This window comes from Sorex araneus, chromosome 11, assembly GCF_027595985.1.
Source record: "Sorex araneus isolate mSorAra2 chromosome 11, mSorAra2.pri, whole genome shotgun sequence".
Taxonomy (NCBI): domain Eukaryota; kingdom Metazoa; phylum Chordata; class Mammalia; order Eulipotyphla; family Soricidae; genus Sorex; species Sorex araneus.
This window is the reverse complement of record NC_073312.1, coordinates 46,723,595-46,745,354: the sequence shown is the minus strand read 5'-3', so window position 1 is coordinate 46,745,354 and position 21,760 is coordinate 46,723,595. Positions and strand designations below refer to the sequence as shown.

Here is a 21,760-nt window from a genome sequence, read left to right as displayed (position 1 = left end):
ATTATTTTTTAATACTTCACTCTTTGTATGTGTGCTTTTGAGCTGTTATATCTGGCAGTCCTCAGGGCTTATTTTTGGCTCTGTAGTCTGGGGTCAGACCCTGAATTCAGGGGACCATAGGCAGTGCCAGGGCTGGGATTTGAGTTGGTTACATGCAAGGAGAGTACCTTAACCCTGTACCATCTCTCTGGTTCAATACTCTACTTTTACACAACTAAGAATCGTCAGCCAGTTAAGGAGTCTGCAACATAAAAGATAAAAAGAAAAACAAGGCCTTGAGCAAGTCAGTAGAACACCTGTCTTGCAGCCAACAAGCAAGCTTGACCCCTGCACCACCCATATGTTGAGTTCCAGTGACATGGTTGTCTGGGATCCCCAGCATTACAGCCAAGTGTGAATGCACCACAACTCAAGGGTAACCCTTGGCAAGCACCACAAATGAGTGTGAGTGCTGAAGTGTAATCTCTCCTCAGTCCTGTTAGCTAAGCAACAAAAGAGGTGGTGGCAGATAAATAAATTAAATAAATAAATAAATAAATAAATATGGGAGGGGAGTGTAGAGGGTGGATGGGGGAATGCAAGGAAATAAAAGCTTCCACAAAGCAGACTGATTTCCTCTGAGGTAAGAGACTGAAACCATGACATGGTTTCATGAGCTCAGTGATAAAGCATCTGTTGCATGTATGAGGCTTTGAGGATTGATTTTTCAGTGACAACACCTCCCGCACCCCCGCCCTCCCCCCCTCCCCCAAGGGGACAAAAAAAGAGCACAAAATAGAGATTCAACTTAGGAAAAAAATCTTCCATAATGGAGATCAAAAGATAAGGAAATAGGAGGTGGGCAGGAGACAAAAGGTAAGGCATTGAGAAGTGCAATCCAAGGAAAGGAAATCATTAAAAAGCAATTCAAGCAAGCTGTCCCGAGTAAAGGACGAGAGTCCATTCTGAGAGCTATTAAGGGTCTGGGACGAAGCACTGTCAAAGTTCACAGGAATGGAGGTAGAAGGGAAAATCCCACACACAGGGCCAGGGAAGTAGCTTCGTAGGAGGGCATCAAGGCCTTGTAGGTGTGAGGCCCTGGGTTTGATCCCGAGATACAGAAAGGAAAAATAAAACATAGCTAGAGAACTGGAGGGATGTAGGAGTCTTCGGGTTGGATCCCCTGCACTGTATGTTCCCTGGAACGGCACCACTTGCAGCTCACAAGAAGCCAAATCTAAAGCCACGCCCTCAAGCCAAGACAGGGAAGGATTCGGAGTGTCCAGGCTGGCGTCAGCTCTTGGGGCGGGCGAGGAGGAGGGTGGTGGTGCTGGAAATGGCATCCAGGGCCTCACACCTGCGAGGGCTCGGCCATCCCTTCCGCTTCACAACAGCTTTAGAGTCAGGCTTATGCCTGAACAGAGCCAGGCATAAATAGCCCCTGCATACTGCTGGGTATGGCCCCCCAAAAAAACAAATAAAAAAGCTGAGACTATCTTGTTTACGAACCATGCCCCACAGTGATTAGGAATCACTCCTGGAGGTGCTTGGGGGACCACACGCAGTGCCAGGGATACAACCACAGTCAGTCACCTCAATCCATGGACTATCTCTCCGCCCCCAAGCAGAGATTATTTTCTTTTTCTTTCTTTTTTGAAATAAGTAGATTTTATTTGGAGGGTTTTTGAAGGCGTGGAGGGGGAGAGAGTGAGAGAGAGAAACATGCAAGAGAGAGGAACGCGCTCAAGAGAGAACCTGGGCTTCACCAAGGCGGAGAGAAGAACTCCTCCACACGTCTCAGCATTAGACAGGAAAGCATGAAAGTACACCTCTCAAGAGGGGAGATGCGGGCGACACATGTGCTGGGGCATCACAGGTGCTCTCACGCTACATGGGTAGCAGCAACATATGGATAGCAGCATGTGCGCCCACTTTCCTTTTTGGTTTTTGGCTGTGCTCAGGATTTATTCCAATGCTCAGCAATCAGTCTGCTTGGGGGGAACCATTATGTTGTGTCAGGGAACAAACCCGAGCTGGCTGCTTGCAAGACAAGCATTCTACCCACTGTACTACCTCTATCTAGCCCTGGGACTAGTGTAAGCAGGGAAGAAGGCAGGGCAGGGGTGCTGCTACTCTTCATAGTAAACCTTGCTCTCCCTCCAAAATCTGAGATTAAAAAACTGTGAAGCTACATATTTTAGATTTACTTTTTTGGTTGTTTCTGGGCCACACCTATTTGTGCTCAGGGCTTTCTCCTGGTTCCGCGCTCAGACATCTTTCCTGGCAGGACTTGGGGAACCATCTGGGGTGTCAGGGATAAAATCTGGTCAGGCTCTTCCATGAATGGCCTTTGGTGGTCCCGAGATGGTGAACTACTTGCTGGACCCTGAGAACATGACAAAACCATGCAAATCCAGGGGCTTGAACCTTTGTGTTCACTTCAATACCTGAGCAAATGGCCCAGCCATCAAGGGCATGCCTATCAGAAAAGCCACTATTTGAAAGATGTCACTGCAGAAGCGTTACAGGATGCTGTTACACCCTGCCAGCGTTACAGGATGCTGGCAGCCAGACAATGGGGCCGGACACAGGGTTGCTGGCCCCAAATGCAGAAAGTAATGCTCTAACTTAAGGATTTTGATGTAGATTCTCTCATCTTTGCGCATATCCAGGTGAACAAAGCACCGAAGACAGTGCTGCAGATCTTACAGGGCTCATGGGCGAATTAACCCCTATCTGAGCTCTCCCTGCCACACTGAGATGATTCTTACTGAAAAAGACCAGATTGTTCTTAAGCCTGAAGAGCAAGTTGCATAGAAGAAAAGGTATCACAGAAGAAACTGAAAATATTTATGGCCTGGGAATAAACTATGCGTAAAATAAATACAAATCTAAGTAAACCGGGGAAGAAAAACAAACAAACCAGAAAACAACCCTGGGGCAGCCATGTGCAAGGCAAGCAGCTTATTTGTCGTACTCTTTTTGACCCCCAGAGTATTCTTACTTTTGTTTTATAGGACATTCCGAGTTCGTTGCAAAATCATAAAAGAATCTCCTTCAGTTGTCAGGATCACTGTAGGGAGTAGTTCATTTTAACGGAGTAACTGAACTGTTACTGTAACTCTGAGAAGCTGACTACTGCAAATCTGGAGTCAGCTTCTCAGATCCAGGAGGCAATCACTGCTCTTGTGTTCTCTATTGTTTGAAGCATTTACTGTAGTTCATTATTAAAATAACGAACCCTAGTAGGGATTCAGTGTGCCTGCCTTCTATTTTGGGAAGGAGGACTAGAAGAGGGAAGCCAGATGGTTGCCTGCAAGTCAAGCGCCTAATCTCTTGTATCTGTCCCTGGCTGCCTTAATCCAATTGAATCAGACTCACCTAGCTATATGCCAGTAAGGGCATGGCCTTGTTTAAAGTGCAAATTCTGAGCCTGGCAGAGCTCAAAGGGCTGGAGTGCATTCTGATGCTGGAGCGCAGGCTCAATCCTCAGCCCTGCGTATTTATTCCCCAAAACTGTTGGGAGATCCCTGTGTTACCAAGCCAAGAAGTAGCCCCAGAGAACCACTGGGTGTGGGCCAAGAACCAATACTGTAGTGCAAAAAGAAAAAAAAAATCAAAACAGAAGAGTTGGGAAACCATGGGGGGGTGTCAGGGATTCAAGATTCAAGCTGGATCAGCTGCATGCAAGGCTAGTCTCTACTGCTATAATTTCTGGCCTCAGAATTTGTATTTTTAAGATCCCTGGGCTGGAGCGATAGCACACCGGTAGGGCGTTTGCATTGCAGGCGGCCAACCCGGGTTTGATTCTGCTGCCCCTCTCGGAGAGCCTGGCAAGCTATTGAGAGTAATATGCCAAAAACAGTTAACAAGTCTCAAAATGGAGGCATTGTTGGTACCCACTCAAGCAAATCGATGAGCAACGAGATGACAGTGACAATGACAGTGACAGTGAAGATCCCTGGGAGATGCTGAATACTGCTCCTTCGTTGTATAGTTCAGTAGATTTCATTAATATTTTCAATGAATCAGTTTCTATAATCAAGGTCACCAGCAGAAGACTAACTCATGGTGTTTGTGGTCTGCACATCTATCTGTAACTCAGTTAAATCTAACCTTGTGCTATCTCTTCAGCCCAATAAGGGTTGCTCTTGAGGATGGTCCCTAGTCCTACCACTCGTGCCTGTGCTATCAGCCCCCAAATATTTGTTCCTTAATTTTTTTGGGGGGGGAGGTGGAGGAGTTTGGGGCCACATAGGCTGACGCTCAGGAGTGAACCCTGGCAGTGCTCAGTGTTCACTGAGTGCTGTGATATGCAGTGCTGGTCAATGAACTGGAGTCTGCAACATGCACAAATGCCTTCTACTTTACTTTCTCCAGCCCTAATTATTCATTGTATCACTTCATCCTGTTGTTCATCAATTTGCTCGAGCGGGCACCAGTAACATCTTCATCTGTCCCTGTCGTGTGCTAGTGTAGCCCAATGGCGTCTGCACGCTCCAGGAACATGGAAGAGCACGTTGTTGTTACTGTTTTTTGGCATAACAAATATGTCATGGGTAGCTTGCTAGGCTCTGGGTTCCTCTGTCGCTTTCTTCATGGATGAGGCTCGTCCAAGCGTGTGGAGTGGCCTTGAGCATGGCTGTTGCTGGGTTCTGGAGGTTTTCAGCTGCTGAGGTGCTGCTTGGGGCGGAGGGGAACTCAACCCGCCTCCCTCCTAGGGTGCCTGGGTGAAGACAGCCTGGCGCGGGGGTAGGAGATTCTGCATTGCTCTCTTCCAGGAACTTTGTTTTATAGTCTCTGGAACTTGGCCGTTGATGAGATTACATGGTGGGGAGAGGGGGGAGGAGTTTGTGGGTGTGACTGCCAGTAGCTTGGCAATCAGTTATTAGAGAAATAATTTTAAGATATTACCTTAGAGCCGTGGGGGCTGGAGCGATAGCACAGCGGTTGGGTGTTTGCCTTTCACGCGGCCAACCGGAGTTTGATTCTTCCGTCCCTCTCGGAGAGCCTGGCAAGCTACCCGTGCGTACTGGATATGCCAAAAACAATAAGTCTCTCAATGATACGTTACTGGTGCCCGCTTGAACAAATCGATGAGCAATGGGATGACAGTGACAGTGACAATGACCTTAGAACAGTGTAAAACAAAGCTTCTTTGGAAGCTTAGGCATCCTTAGATGCCAGAGAGGGCATATATGGGTATGGATAGTACTGTGGCTAGGGTTAGTGAGCAGAGGCAGGAGTAAGCTCTGAGCACTGCTCGGCATGGCTCCAAAAAACCAGACAAGAGATTAATTAGTGTGATGGATTTTCTTGCTTTCCACTCCAGGCATCCTAGAAAGCGAGGTGTCAGGATGGCCTCAGCTCATGGGGAGGGCATTGGGATTTAAATATTACGCTGGTCGTGGTCTTAACCAAGAACTTTAAGAACTTTCTTGGTCCTAACCAAGAACTTTAAGCTACATCTCCTAGCCCTTGTATTGGATGTTCTTCATTACTTGAACGACCTATTCAATGAATAATCTTCTATAAGCCAATATAATCAATCCCTCACATCCTCCACCAACTTTTTAAACAGAGCCAGGATCAAACCCATGGCATCACAAAGGCAAGTGCTCTAATGCTACAACCCATGTCTAATTCCTTTTCTGTTAAATGTTTTGTCCCTCACTATCGCTAACGCATCTTACACTGAACTGAACCTCTGAAATTTCTTTTCCAGGTTGCTTTCCCAACTTTCTTTTTTTGGGTGCTATAACCAGCTGTGCTCAAAGCTGACTCTCTGTTCAGGGATCATTCCTGGCAGGCTACAAGGACCATTTGGGGCACTGGGGACCAAACATGGGTCAGCTGCATACAAGGCACCTTACCCACTGTATTATCTCTCTGGCCCCTTCTCCAATTTTTGAGTTATTCTAGTTAACTTGGTGACATTCAACTATGGCTTTGCCAATCAAAGACATGAGATGCTGATAAGCATATTGTTCCCCTAATTCACAGTAAGACCACTGATACAGTGAGCAGAGGAGCCAGTTATCGGCCAATAGGAATTTGGATTGCCTTTCAACATTAGATTACTCTTGCCAAATGTTGAGTCACTGGCTAAGAGGTCAGAACCATTTGTGTCGTACTGTTCAAGCTGAGCTGAGAGTGTTTCCACAAAGGTTAACTAAGCAAAATGCCATGGGAGTGCCTGTGTCTTAGACAAGCCTAAGCCAGTCCAGGAGCCCTCGGAATACTTCCGTGGTGGACTTTTCTAGGACTTAACAAGCAACTGGCCCGAACAGCAGCTTAATCTCTTATCAGTAAGCATGCTACTCCAAAGTACTGGCATTTTCCCAGGACATCTCCCAGGGTGTCAAAATTTAACCCGCTGCCAAAGCAAACAGAACACTAAACTCCAAATGAACACACAGTTCTTATTTTCTCAAAAAGAAAAAACACAACCATGTTTATTTAGTTTAACGTTCCCCCTGGCCTAAAGAGAAAGATGTTAAAAGAAAACAGAACATATACACAGTTTTGTATGTACATATACAAAACCCATATAACCTAAAAGAAAAAATACGATCAAAGTTTAGCTCAACAGATAAATTTATCTTCGCTTCTGGAAGATGTTTCCACGTCCCATTCCACGTCCTCTTCCTCTTGCAGCCACTAAGGGGGAAGAAAGGACTAGGTCAGTTCTTTTTTTTTTTTTTTTTCTTTTATTAATTCACCATGTGGAAAGTTACAAAGCTTTCAGGTTTAAGTCTCAGTTATACAATGCTCAAACACCCGTCCCTTCACCAGTGCACATATTCCACCACCAAGAATCATAATATACCTCCCCCCTTCCCCCCACCTCCCCAGCCCCCCACCCCACATGTGTAACTGGTAAATTTCACTTTACTTTCACTCTACTTTGATTACATTCAAAATTTCAATTAAAAAATTCACTATTATTGATTTGGAGTTTCTCCCCCCTAAAATCGATCTGCTGAAAAGAAAGCATTTGGTAATTTGTTTTCCATTGCTGAGAATGAAGAGATATGAGGTCAGGAGGCCACACTAGCAGCAGCATAGTTTTGGATTTCTGTATTTTAGTAACTAAGTCTAGTGAAATGTCTGCCAGGAATCACAACATTGTAAGCTTGTACCTTTCAGCTACTTTATATTCCACATATGAGTGCGATCTTTCTATGTCTCTTTCTTTCTGTAGGTCAGTTCTTTAAGTCCCTGTGACAGAGCAGCCAGAGCTCGAGGTCATCAGTGCAGGAAGGAGCCTGAAAGGCCACCTGGTCCCCACTATGCTCACCCCCATCCCATTTCACAGGGGAAAACAAGAGAGAGCCAGAGCGGGCTAGCAGTGACTAGTAAGCATCAGGGTGGGCACAGACTCCGGTCTCCTGTACACCACAGCAGCACTGCTTTGTAAAAGGCAGGACTGCTTAAAACTAAGGGATTCAGGGAGAAAAGTTTGAGAACTACAGGAAAAAAAATTAAAGCTGGCCTAGGGCAAGCTAATAAAACATGACAGAAGAGTTTAATTCACTTAAACCTCTGAACAAATAAAGTTAAACATTAACATCTGTTATATCTGAGTGAGGGGTTTATTACTTTTTTCTTTTGTTTTGGTTTCTGTGCCAGATCCAGTGGTGCTGGTGGCTATTCCTGGCTCAGTGACTGGGGCTGCTCTCAGTCGTGCTAGGAGACCATGCAGTTCAGCGCTGGGTCTCCCTATGCAAAGCATGTGCTCTAGCCCCAAACTAGCCCATCTTTATCTAATGATAAGACCAATCCAGGTTCTATCATTTCTTTGTACGGGTATGACATGATTGAAATAATTAGTAATAATAAAAAACTACTCAACAATGAACTACTAAATCAAAACTACTTCTGTCACCCAAAGCTTCGAGGAGACCACTATTTTGAATGACAAGTGACAATATTCTCAGAGCCTCTAACTGAAGTCTTACAGAGCCTCTTCCCTTACAGAGCCTGGAGAGACTGAAGAATGAGGAGTCAGGGAGGAGTCACATGCTTGGGAAGAAATCAGTAAGCCTGGGCAGACTCTCAGCAAACCACCACTGTTTCCTTCACCTTTTTCTAGAGAAGAGGATAAAGTGATAAGGACAAACCCTTTCTGTGAAGGAAGAGAGTGGCAAACTCAGCATGAAACCAGGGAATTCTGAAAACTGTTTTAATCTCATTACTACAGCTTGTCTAAAAGACAAAACGATTCTCCACTCAATTTTTTAATTTTTGGAGGTGAGGGGACCAGGGAGAGAAAGAGGTTGCACCACACTAGCTGGTGCTCAGGAGTCTTTCCTGGTGATGCTGAGAATTATCTGGGATTGGCCACTTCAAAACAAGCACCTTAACCCCTATATTTTGATTTTTGGGCCACTGTATCTGTGGCTCAGGGGCTACAATTGATGGTGCTCAAGGGACATGTGTGGTGCTAGGATTGAAATCAGGGTCATGGCCCCAGCCACATGCTAGGCAAGCACCTTAACCTTTGTACTACTTCTCCTATATACCCTTGCCCTGGGCATTTTATTTTTATTTTTAAAATTCTTCTTTTTTTTTTTTGCTTTTTGGGTCACACCCGGCGATGCACAGGTATTATTCCTGGCTCTGCATTGCTCAGGAGACCGTATGGGATGCTGGGAATCAAACCTGGGCCAGCCATGTGCAAGGCAAATGCCCTACTTGCTGTGCTATCACTCCAGCTCCTGCCCTGGGCATTTTAAAGGATTACTTAGTGTATCTTTAAACTCATACTATTTCATGTATGAAGTATTTACAGCAGTTAAGTGCTAAATACAGATGTCAATGACTTTACCACACTGCTTATCACTTTACTAATAGAAGATAGATTTTTCGGGGCGAGAGGCATACCCGCTAGCATTCAGAGCTTACTCCTGGCTCTGCATTCTGGAGACCAAATGTTGTGCTGGGATAATAAAGTGGGTAAGATAATAAAGTGTGTAAGACAAGGGCCAATCACCTTGAACTTTCCATGGATCCATATATTAAAATATAATCTGACGAAGCTAACCACAAGGTAAAACTAAGTCACTAGGAAAAGACTAGAATCTGTATACACTTTCAGAATGTGCTAAAGGAAGGATAACTTTGAAAACAGAAATCCTACCCGCTTGAATGGGTAAAGATGATTCAAACTGGTTGTTCTCATCTGAAAACCACCAGCAATTCTGTTTATGCTGAGTGACAATGTGCATTCTCGGACTTTCTGGGAACCAAGTGAGACAGCACCAAAACGAAGCGGGCATGACCTCTGATCATCACAACCACCACAACAGTTAACAAAGGCAAGGGGTGGGGGGTGGGGTGGGAATCTGGACTCCAGATCTGAGCCCAGCTAGCCTGATCCAGAGCTTGAACTCTGCTTCTCGCTAGCATGCGAAAAGCTCAGTGGGGATGAATTCTACTTGAAATAGCTTTGACACCTTGTCCAAACTGTGTCCTCGCTACCTGCCTGGTACACAGAACACATCTGACACTACACACTGCCCATCACTTCAGGAATCATTTCATCATACTGTGGTGCCCTACTCAGGAGAGTTAACCTACCTCAGACCTTCCTGGACAGAATTTCTAGGTGTTGTTGGGCATCATTATAGAAGGCAGGCCAAGGCACCCTGCCTCTATGATTGCTGGGAAAGAGTTGTGGGTAGTGGGTGTGGAAAGAGGGATGAAACCAGGAAATAAAAGAAACCTGTCATAAAAATTACAAGTCAATCTTAGTTTAAAATCTGTGCATTTTAAACTAAGAAGTACCTACCTTGGGCCTTCAGAATAGCAGCCTTTCCCCGGCCAGCCCCCGAGCCTTGGTTTTTATTTTTCATGCTCTTTAACATAGGTGCATTTTTCAGCATGTCAGGCAAAATCAAAAACCGAATCTTGCTGCCACGAATGTACACCTGCTCCAGTTGTGCTACACGGCCATCTCTGTATGTGACGGTGATGTTGGACATCTGGAAGGGAATCATCAATTCATCAGTTCTTCAGTAAGCATCAACAGAGAACAGGGGCAAAGAGGGGAGAGTTCAGAAATGCAGAAATTAACATGGTGAATTAAAGAAGACAGGCAATGTTGGAGAGTGGGGTTGCTCTCTGCTTTCTGTGTGCACCAATGACTGTGACTGTGCCAAACACCCACATAGATATTTGTCAAAGCACCTCATACTTACCAAAGTGTATGTGCTTTCCCAGTTGTTATTATTTTTTTGGTGGGAGGAGGGATGTTTGGGTCATACCTGGAGGTGCAGAGGCTACTCAGTTTCTTGCTCAGGGGGTCCTGTTTCAGCAGGAACTTTCCCAATTTTATATATAACACCCCCCACGGGCCCAAGGTCAAACAGCCAAATACCATGGACTCCCAAGAGCTTAGGGAAGATCCATGGCAGAGCATCTGGTTTGCAATAAGGCTGCAAGTTTAACTCCCAACACTGCCCCACAAATTAAATACAATCCCATGGGCACTATGGTTTGTGATTCCCTAGTGCCATACACAAAAGTGTGCAACCAAATGTGTGCCCATACTACAACCAAGGGTGTGTATGGATCTTTGGTCACTGAGGCAGCATTGACAGCATTAGCTACAACAACAAGGAAAGGAAAGGGGATGGGGAAATACAGGGACCTCAGATTTGAGCCTAGCTAGCCTGGACCCAGAGCCCTGACCCTGCTAGCATGTGAAGGGCTTTCAGGGCTGATAAACTTTATTTGAAACAGCTTTGGATGCCTCGTTCAAATTCTCATCTCCTGCATCTGCGTGGCACACAAACTGCAAAGGTTCTGTGAGGTTTATAAGCACAAGCCCTATCCTCTCAGAGAAAAGTCAGGGCTTCTGCATGCACACATGCACTCTCCACGATGAAAAGAGAGTTCCTCTGGCTTATGTAAGTAGAGCTGGAGACGGTGAGGGGGTGGAGTTTGTACAACGGGCCCAGAATACTGGAGGGAAGCATATACAGGAAGATGGGACATTCTGGCAGGAACCTACAGGATGTAAGGAGTGGAAGCAGTGGAACTGGAACTGAGGATAGGACCAGCACCTCAGTGTGTGCTGAGGTTTGTGAACAGAAAGGGTGGACAGGATTCAAATAGCATATTGGAAAGATGACTGTGCCAACACAAACAAACTTTGGGATAGAGAAAAAGGGAGCCTTAGAGGCTAGACCAGTCAGAAGTTCCATGTAAACCTAACCCTGCCACTCTTAACAGACACATTTACCAGAAATGAAAAGCTCATTCCAAGAGTCTTGGGACAGAAGAGGATTACAATCTAGATAAAATGTGTCAAGTCCATCCATCACCACCCCCCCTGCCTGCCCCAGCAAAAAGACTAATGATACTCTAGGACCACTCTGGCAACGTGTGATCCTGCATAGGTGGAGTGGTTTCTAGGACGCTGACCTTGTTCCCTCCCACCCTCAGAAACAGCAGATTGTTTCCTAAATGCATGTCTAGGTTCAAATGCATGTCCAGGTGTGGCCCCCAAAACTAATCAAAACTTGTCGTCCTGACTCAAAATTGTTAATTTCTTAACACATTTCCATACAAGTTTCTATTTATATTTATTTCTGGGGGGGAGGGGAGTGGGGAGGGAGATGTAGATAGACCTGGCTGGCCGTGCTCAGGGCTTCCTCAGGGATAACTCCTGCCTTGGGGAACCATATTGGGGGGGGGGGCACTTAGAGATCTAACCTACAAGGCAAGTGCCCTACCCACTGTATCATCTCTTAGTACCTGACAGGTTCTAGTTCTTTACCATCTTGTTCTTGAAGAAGGCAACCTCTGGAGCCACAGATGAATTGGTTAACTACTCTAAAAAAAACCAGTCTGACCCAGGTTCACATACTAGACTAGTGTCTACTCTAATAGACACAAAAGGCCAGAAAATCTCCTATATTTAAGGCTCAGTCATTTGTCAGGGGTATAATTTCTGGTTAAGTCTCCAGGCTCCCCTGAGGCTTCTTCCTTCACTGATCAACAGAAGGAAAAGCCAGTTCCACTGAACACTTACTAGAAGTTAGGCACTGTCTCAGGGACAGGGACATGACTCATTTTACATCATACAATCCTACAAAGAGGATATCTTCACCATCCCATCAGCAGCACAATCCCCAGAGGCAGACTTGTCACAGAGGCAAAACCATAACCCATTCTCCATTTTTCCTGTCCAAAATCATAATGTCTTTATGAGGCTTAGCTGGGATTCAAATGCAGGAGCATCTGATTCAAAGCCACACTTTTTTTTTTTTTTTTTTTTTGCTTTTTGGGTCACACCCAGCGATGCACAGGGGTTACTCCTGGCTCATGCACTCAGGAATCACTCCTGGCGGTGCTCAGGGGACCATATGGGATGCTGGGATTCGAACCCGGGTCGGCCGCGTGCAAGGCAAATGCCCTACCCGCTGTGCTATCGCCCCAGTCCCCAAAGCCACACTTTTTTTCTTTTAATTTTTCTTTTTGGGTCACACTCAGTGTTGCACAGGGGTTACTCCTGGCTCATGCACTCAGGAATTACTCCTGGCGTTGCTCAGACTCCTGCCGCCTGCAAGACAAACGCCCTACCCGCTGTGCTATGGCTCCAGCCCCAAAACCATACTTTTTTGGGTATGTGCGGGGAGGGGTCCACCTGGCAGTGCTCAGGAGACTGTGTAGCATTGGAGGTTAAATTTGGGCTCCCATATACGAAGCATGAACTCCAGCCATTTGGACAATCTCCTTGATCCTTGACCTAAACTCTTTTTTGATTCTGGGCCATACCTGGCTTACTCCTGGCGGTTGTCAGGGAACCCTATGTGGTTTCAGGGATGGAACCTGGGTCAGCTGCATTCAAGGAAAGCCTTATCTACTGTGTTATTTTTCCAGCCCATTTTTTTTTTGGGGGGGTGTGTGTGTGTTTGTTTTGTCTTTGGGCGAAACCCAATGATGTTCAGGCGTTACTCCTGGCTTTGCACTCAAGAATAACTCCTCGTGGTGGCTTATGGGAAGGCAGGAATCAAACCCAGGTTGTTCATGTGCAAGGCAAGTGCCCTACCTACTGTAGTATCGACCCCTTAACCCAAACTCTTAATCACACACCATACCAACTCTTACTTTCTAAAGCCATGATGTTGTTAAGTATACCTAAGTGCTGTTCTTACTGCCAACACATAATAGTTCAATAAAAGAATGGAGAGTCTTGAGCTGGACAAAGTACAGGCGCTTGCTTTACACACAGCTAACCCAGATTTGATCCCCAATACTACACATGGTCCACTCCAGCACCAGGAGTGGCACCAAAACCAAAACCAGAAAAGTAAAAAGAAAAATCTAGAACAGTGTTTCCCCAACCGAATGATATTGCTCTCTGGAGCACTGAAATGATCCAGCAGGTAAGCAGAAGCTTCTAGAACTGAGGCATTCTGAGCAAGTTATTCTCTGAAAAAGGGGTGGTAAGTTAAATGATGGTAAAAATGTTTGAGGTGCCGTGCTAGCTCCTGCCATACTATATTTTCCCATTCTGCTTGGAGAATCCCTGTCAGAAGTTATGTAAGATCAACGAGACTTTAAATTTTTCACAAACAGTAAATGTTTTGGCTGAAACAGGAGCATCATCTGACTCCTATTACAACCCAGGTCCACTGTTGTTTTTCAAGCTCTCTCTGCAGCACCAGAGAACAGCTGCCTTGTGTACACAAAGCTCCACAGTCCCACTGCCTACCCTCGATGTTTGTTAATAAGTCAGAACTGTGCTTGCATCATAAGTGGCAATTTGATGGATTAGGTTTTTTCAAAGTCAGAAAGGAACACCCTGTTTATTCAATTTTGCTAAATACTCATAATGAAACACAGATGGCATGAGCCTGGTACCCAACTAAAATGACATCTTAGGGGAAAAAAAAAATCTTAGTACAGTCAGAATTAAGAATTTCTCACACATCTGGGGCGAGACAGTGTTAGCTTCTAGATTATAAGACAATGCTATGGACAGATAATCACAACTTCCCTATTTTGGACACGCATCACTATCCACTGGTAGTATGACTTATTTTTTGGACTCATTCTACTCACTTCCCCTCTGATACTTGACAGAGTTGAGGCATTTAAGTTTAGCAACATAAATCTAACAGATTTACTTGGAGTCAAAAATTTGGGTCCAGGGCAACTTTCTTTGAGTTTGGCACCTGAAAATTTGTCCTGTGAGGTTTTAACATTCTTTGCCAAACACAGAATAAGCATGCAATAAAACAAGTTATTACTAAATACTATTAAGAACAGGTAGCAGGGGCTGGAGAAATAGCACAGCGAGTAGGGCATTTGCCTTGCACGTGGCCGACCCGGGTTCGATTCCCAGCATCCCATATGGTACCCTGAGCATCGCCAGGTGTGACCCAAAGAGCAAAACAAACAAACAAACAAACAAACAAACAAACAAACAAACAGAGGTAGCAGCTTAAAAGGCTGGAGGGCATGCCTAGCAGGCACAGGGCACCAGGTTCAACACCTAGCATGGCGTGGCCTCCTGAACACTGTGTAGTAGCCCCACTTGGAAAGCATTCCCCACGCCTGAAAAAAACAAAAAACAAAAAACCACAACCAGTAATAACAACTATAACAAAATTAGCTGATTCTAGACCTCGGTCAGGAGAAGCTTAAGAGAAGAGTTTCTTAACAGGGTCTAGAGAGATAGTACTGCAGGTAGGGCGCTTGTCTTGCACGTGGCTGATCTGGGTTTGATCCTACGAACCTCATGTGATCCCAAGCACATCAGAGGAGATTCCTGAGTGCAGAACCATGCGTAAGCGCTACACAGCTGAGTGTAGCCCAAAAATCTGAAAGATTTTCATAAACATCTTTCAGAGCTAGGATATATCAAAAGGACATTATTGCTAGGATATACCAAAAGGACATTATTCAGCTTGAAGGAATACTGTCCATATCTAGATGAATTTAAACATATATATATGAAAAAGATTATACCTCACTTAAATAACACATAAATCCAGAAGTCCATATAGACACAATAAAAATGACAGGGAAAAAAATTATTCTTGGGGCTAGGGAATTAGGGCAAAGGGATGGAAACATATAGGCAGTCCCAATTTGATGTTTAGCTCTGCATGTCTTTCCCTGCCCAGCATTGCTGGGCATCAAACCCGGTGGTATGCATGTCAAAAACAAACTCTAGCCCTTTAAATGAGTGTTTCTCAACTGAGGACCATATGGTATTCCAAGGAGCCAAAGTCTTGGGAACCAAGTGAAAGGGGGTGGGGGGAGCACTGGCAGAAAACAATACTGGAAGGGGCAATGGTGAGAAAAAAAAAGGTTGAAAAAACACTGTTTTAAGCTATCTCCCTAGCCCTGTGGAGAGAGCTTAAAAACAAGCAGTCTTGAGTACTATCACTAACACCAATGGCTCCCTGAGCACTGCTAGGTCTGAGTACCATGTGGCCTCTATAACAAACAGAAACATGCTCTGCACTCAGGAGTCAGACCTGGTTTGGGAGACTACATGAGATGTGGGAGACAGAACCCAGGCCATCTGCAAGGTGAACACCCTACCCACAGTACTAAGACCTGCTTTATATGGGGATGCTATTGAGTACATTAACTAATGTGAGATTGTATTTCCTTCATCAGGAACCAGGAATCAGTGCCAAAAAGAAAGCAAAAACAAAAACACATGAACACAAGGGTCAGGGAGATAGTACAGGAATTAAGTTTTGCAGACAGCTGATCCTGGTTTAATCTCCAGCACTACGTATGATCTTCTGACCACCACCAGGAATGAGCCCTAAGCACAGAGCCAGGGGTAAGCCCGGGGCACTGCTGGTGTCACCCAAATTTCAAAATAAGTAAAAAAGATGATATAGACAATATGCACACTAACAATAATAGATGGCAGCCCTCTCTCTGCCTGTCCTTTAGGACAAATCCATTTATCATCAGAATCTTGCATTACAATGTGCTTTCACTATAATAGCTGTGTCTGAAAGACTTGTAAGGGCACTTGTTTTGTTATCTATACATTACAGGAAGGAAATCCCAGGCTCTGGGAACTCAGTGAGCTGTTCAAATAGTTGAATAAGCACACTGAGATTCACTAACTTGGGTAGGAGAGTATCCCCAGCACTGCATACAGTCCCCCAGTACTGTCAGAGGACCCCTGAACAGAAGTAGTCCTTAAACAGTGCTGGGTGTGGAGCCCGCAAACAACAAAAGATCCATTAACTGCAACTTTGTGTTCTACTCACTGAACCAAAGTACCTTAAAATAAATGTCATAGTACTGGATCTATGATTTTTGGGAGTCACACCATCTAGCTCTGTAACATCAATGAAGACAAAAGCCTGCATCAACCTCTACCTCACGCACCAACAAGCTGCCTCACCTAGTCACCATGATAGGAAGATGATACTCAGAACCAGAGAAATCACAAATGAACAGACACTATGGAACAATGGAGCCAGGACAACTAGTTTGCAGCATGAGCTCATGTCAGATTACTTAGATGACTTTAATGGCTACCATACACTGACACTTATAAAGAATAAGGTGCTCAGCTAAGCTAGCTGCTGCATACAACTCATCTCATCCTTAAATAGGTCTGGGATATGGGTATTACCCTGTGGCTCTAAAGAGAGATACACTACCGAGAACTTACAGAAAACAAGATATAAGCAGCCTTCACCTCAAGACCTCTTCTTGGACTGCCAGACAATGAATGACCACAGCAGGAACACTAGAGCCAGGTCATTTTGCTCCATACCAGACTCTTCTAATCTTTGCTTGGCCAAGACTTCCTCAGAGATATGCTATGCTATGGTATGGTTTACTTCCTCCTTCCTTTCAACCTCCTCCTTTCACCAGCATCAAAACAGCATTCTAGATCAAAAGTTCTTTTGTCCATTCTTCTTGTTCTTTCCTCCAATAAATCTATCACACAACTCTTATAACTTATGTTTCAAAATCTAATATAATACCATTCCCATTTTAGAGATGAGAAAAGCTTACTAAGGCAAAATAATTAGGTTTTAAAATCCATCTGATTTCAAGCTTTTAACTTATAGAAAAGTGTGCTCGTTATTTTATAAAGTAATGCCATACAAAGTCATGTGAGGATTAATAAAAGGCATGTCACAGGAAGGTACCTTACTAGGAAAAGGGTAACATGTTGCTTTTAAAATCAAGTTAATTCCTTTAATTTTATTCTTTTTGCTTTTTGGGTCACACCCGGTGATGCACAGGGGTTACTCCTGGCTCTGCACTCAGGAATTACTCCTGGCGGTGCTCAGGGGACCATATGGGATGCTGGGAACAGAACCCGGGTTGGCTGCATGCAAGGCAAATGCCCTACATGCTGTGCCATCGCTCCAGCCCCAAATTTTATTCTTATTTTATGAGAAGAAAAATCATCAAATCTGCTTACTAATCCAGGACAGGTATTCTATTAAGACATACCTCATTTACTGTGTGCTCTGCAGATAATTCATTAGGAGGTGAGATGGTAATGGAGTGCCCATGCAGCTTGGGATTAAATCAGGGCATCTGGGATCAAATTAAGACATTTGCATGCCAAGCAAGTGCTCTAGCCCTTTGAACTATCTCCCTGGACCAGATTATATGCTTTTGGTTTTTGGGTCACATCTGGCAGTGCTCAGGGTTTATTCTGGTCTCTGCACTCAGGGGATGGTATAGGGTGTCAGAAACCAAACTCAGGTCAGCTCTGTGTAAGGCAATAGTACACCCTATCTGATGTATTATTGCTCACACTCCTAGAAAACATTAAAAACAAAAACAACAGATTTTCTACCAGCAAAAAAGGTGAAGGGGAGCTGGTTCAATCCCCAGCACTATAGTTCCCAAAGTACAGGGCCAGGAGTACAGGGCTATAGTTGGGTGTGGCTCTAAAAATAAAATACAAAACATGGTAGGGTCAACTGTGATGCTGGCATTTTTAGCAATAACGTTATACTTCCTCTCTAGTTTGTTTCTGAACCACTCCCAGATGTGCTCAGGGTTTACTCTGAAAGATTCTGAGCTCAGAGATCACTCCTGGCCAGGTATTGGGGAGGTTTGGGTGGGGTGGGGACAAGAGATGGGGCACAGGGACCATATGTGATTCCAAGGATAGAATCTAGGTGTGTGTGCAAACTAAGCACCTTAACCACTGGACTAGACCTTCAGACTACAATAAATTATTTTTGATTTAGGAATAAATGTAGTTTTTCTTTTTATAGACACAATGTTACACATTTTTGTCTATGGGAAAACAAAACTTGTATGACTTGATTAGTTTGTGATATCTGATTTACAAACACACAGCATCTCCCAGATATACCTGTAATCAAATAATACTCCTACAAGAAAAATGGTAAATAAACTCGGTATGCAAATTGGAGATTTCGCTACATGCAAAGAATTAAACACACGCCGGCAAACAGATAACAGTCCTAAGCTTAGAGGATTCTACCTAGGGGAGTGGTACCATTTCTCTTAAACGGGTCCTCACAGTATGTAAGAAAATGATTATGGGATGAAGAAATGAAGGACAAAGGTAAAAACCCAAACTTCCAAGTGGCACTTAGTTGTGCCCACACCCCTAACACTAATAGTACCTGGCATAGATCAGATTCAATAATTAGTTTCTGAATAAGAACAATATAAAAGTCTTCCAATGACCACCTTCCTGACCTTTTAGGTAAAGGCCCAGTCCTTACAGCCTCATGTTTGAAGTGGAATACCTGGCAGTTCATGTTGTCCTCTGCCTCGATGAGTTTCCCACGGTATACCTCTCCAGTGTTTGTCTCACAAGTCACGATGTGGCCCTCAGCCTCATGGAGAACTTTTATCGGCACACCAATGGACATCTTGGCAAGAAGAGAGTTCTAGAGTAAGAAAGACAGGAGTCAGTTTATCTCTCAGAGCCTAAGGAGGTTATGAGGCATACCACATCTTGCGTTAAGGCCGGATATCCTATAAAACAGTGAAGATGACAACGAGGCTCTCGCCCCTCCTCCAAGAAAAAAGAAACTCTTAGGAGCCAGAGAGATAGTATAGTAGGCAGGGTGCTTGCCTGCCTTACACAAAGCTTCCCAGCTTTGTTCTTTGGAATCTCATATAGTCCCCTGAGCCCACCAGGAGTGATTCCTGAATGCAGAGTCAGGAGTAATTCCTGAGCATCGATGGGTATGCCCCCATCCCTACCCCCCGACCTCTGAGTTTAAGCATCCTACCTTGCAAACACAATAAATAGGAGAGACCAAAAGTGATAGCACAGTGGCTGACTGGGAATTCTGATCGCCAGCACCCCAGATGGTCCACTGGGTCCCACCAGGAATGAATCTTGAGGTACAGTTGGGATGAAAACTTAAAATATGAGGAGGAGGGCTGGAGCAATAGCACAGTGGGTAGGGCGTTTGCCTTGCACACGGCAACCCGGGTTCGATTCCCAGCATCCCATATGGTCCCCTGAGCTCCGCCAGGAGTAATTCCTGAGTGCATGAGCCAGGAGTAACCCCTGAGCATCGCCAGGTGTGACCCAAAAAGCAAAATAAATAAATAAATAAATAAATAAATAAATAAATAAATAAATAAATAAAATATGAGGAGGGCTGGGGGAAGAGGTGGCTGTGGGACTGAAGAGACTAATGGGAATGGAAAGAAAATAAGTGTCTTCCATTTCCATCTCTACTACCAGTTCCTTTCTCTTTGTCCATCAATGCTGTGTGACAGGGAAAGAGAGCTGAAATACATATCACCAACCCACACAACAGTGTCCACACATTTGCTATCTAAACTCAAAATGAAAACACCACTCCCTCACTCACAAGAGCACCACACCAGATACTCAGCAGCCACAGGTGGGCACACAGGCAGACTGTCTGATGACACAGCTATAGGCCCAGGGACCCAAATAGATGCATAAGAAATTGTACATTTGACGCCAATTGCTGATTGCCCTATAATTCTCCAGACACCACCATCAAGGAAGGCTAAACAGAAATCAGGGTTTGGCACAGCCAACACTGTGGTATAAACAAGCAGGGTAAGTTTATTTGGAAAGAAAAGCCATCTTGGCAAGCACTAGACTTGACCTAGTTTTATAAAGATACATGGGGTGGGACTGGCTCACTTAATTTTTTTATTTTTAGAGCCATACCTGGCTGTGCTTAGGGATCACTCCTGGCAGGCTCAGGGGATCATACGGGGTCCTCAGGGACAAAATTATTCACTGTGCTATCGCTTTGGCCTCTCCTACTTCTTGTGTTTTCCAGGTAGGATGCTTAAGCTAAGAAGGTTCTGTGAGGATAAGGGGCACACTCATCGACGCTCAGGAATCACGCCTGGCTGGCTCAGGGGATTAGAGAGGATGCTAGGGATGGAGCCCGGGAAACTGCATGCAAGACAAGCAAGCACCTACCCACTGTGCTATCTCTCTGGCTCCTGAGCATTTCTTCTTCTTCTTTTTTTTTTTTCTCGAGCAAGTGTCTGGGGACTGAACTCGGGTAAGCCACTTGCCAGACAAGCGGCTTTTGTTCTTTGTTTTTAAACTGAAATCACTGTGATACACAGTTACAAACCTGTTCACCGCGTCGGGTTTCAGTGATACACTATTCCAACACCCACCCCCCCACCTGCCCCCAAGACAAACATTCTTAAACTCTACATTCTCTCTCCGGCCATTGAATTACACTTAACTAATAAAATTTATTATTATTTTTTTGGAGAGGTGCCTCGGGCTTACTCCTCACGGGGCTGTGTGTGTGTGGGGGGGGGGTGTGGGGGGGGAACCATATGCAATGCTGGGACGGAAAGCCCAGCATCGTCTCCCCCGCCCGGGGCTGGGGTTCCTAAGCCCCAGTGTGATCCCAGGAGGGGCGGGAACGCGCGACCTCTGCGTCGAGGGGCGAATTTTGTGAACTGCAGCGGAGGGGCGCGGCCCTTTGCGGAGCGGACGCGGCCGAGCCCCGAAGCTGGGGCACTGGGTTCTGGGCAAACGCCGGGACGCCGGGAAGCGCCAGAAGTGCAGGAGGGGCCCCGAGAAAGCCCCCCCCCGCACCCCATCCCCAAAGTGCGTGGGAGGACGCAAGTCCTTCAGAAAGGCTCGGACGCTCCCAAACACTAGCTCTCGGGGCGCGACCCTCGCGGAGCCGCGAACGCAGGCACTTTCCGGGGCTCGCGAGGGCGCGCGACGCCGTTATGGGGGGGAGGGGCGCGGGCTTCCCGCTCTCCCCCTCTCCGTGCCCCGCTTAGAGCTTCTCGGCCGCGCGTCCTCCCGCCACTCACGGCGACCGCAACCTTCCCGCGCCCTCGCCCCCCACGCCGGCTCCTCACCGGCTCCGGCCTCCGAGGTGTGAAGCAGCAACGCGGGGAAGCACGAAGGGATGAGGCGAGCGAATGGCAGACCCGCGCTCCCAGAACACCACGCGCTCCCGACGTGCCGCGCGCAACGCCCGCCCCCTCTCTTCTCTTATCCAATAGGAGCGCTGCCCTCGCAGCTACTTCCGCTTCTCCCCGCCGGGTGGGAAACTTGAGCGCCAGTACCAGGGTTCCGGCCCAGCGCGGGGGAGGGGTGGGGCGGGGGAGGGAAAGGGGCAAGGCTGATGATGGGATTCAGGTATCTGGCCGATTTGCATTTCCAAGCACCCCACACTAGGAAGGGGGCACACTGCCAGGCGGGGATAGGGGCCTGGGCCATCGCCTCGGGGGCGGCAGACGGTGGGGGCAAGGGCCGGGACGTCCCGGCACATTTGAACCCTTGGAAGCCGGCGCC

At 45.9% G+C, this 21,760-nt stretch overlaps 1 protein-coding gene across 1 annotated transcript; it reads right to left on the bottom strand.

Moving 5' to 3' along the window:
• Positions 1 to 6,398: 6,398 nt before the first annotated feature.
• On the bottom strand, positions 6,399 to 21,467 carry SNRPD3 (small nuclear ribonucleoprotein D3 polypeptide). Its single transcript, XM_004607438.2, has 4 exons — positions 21,322 to 21,467; positions 18,729 to 18,872; positions 9,773 to 9,965; positions 6,399 to 6,639 (listed from the first exon to the last, which is right to left on the bottom strand). The coding sequence occupies exons 2-4, from the start codon at positions 18,852 to 18,854 to the stop codon at positions 6,578 to 6,580; spliced, it is 381 nt and encodes a 126-aa protein (XP_004607495.1). The 5' UTR covers positions 18,855 to 18,872; positions 21,322 to 21,467; the 3' UTR covers positions 6,399 to 6,577.
• Between the last annotated feature and the right edge of the window lie 293 nt (positions 21,468 to 21,760).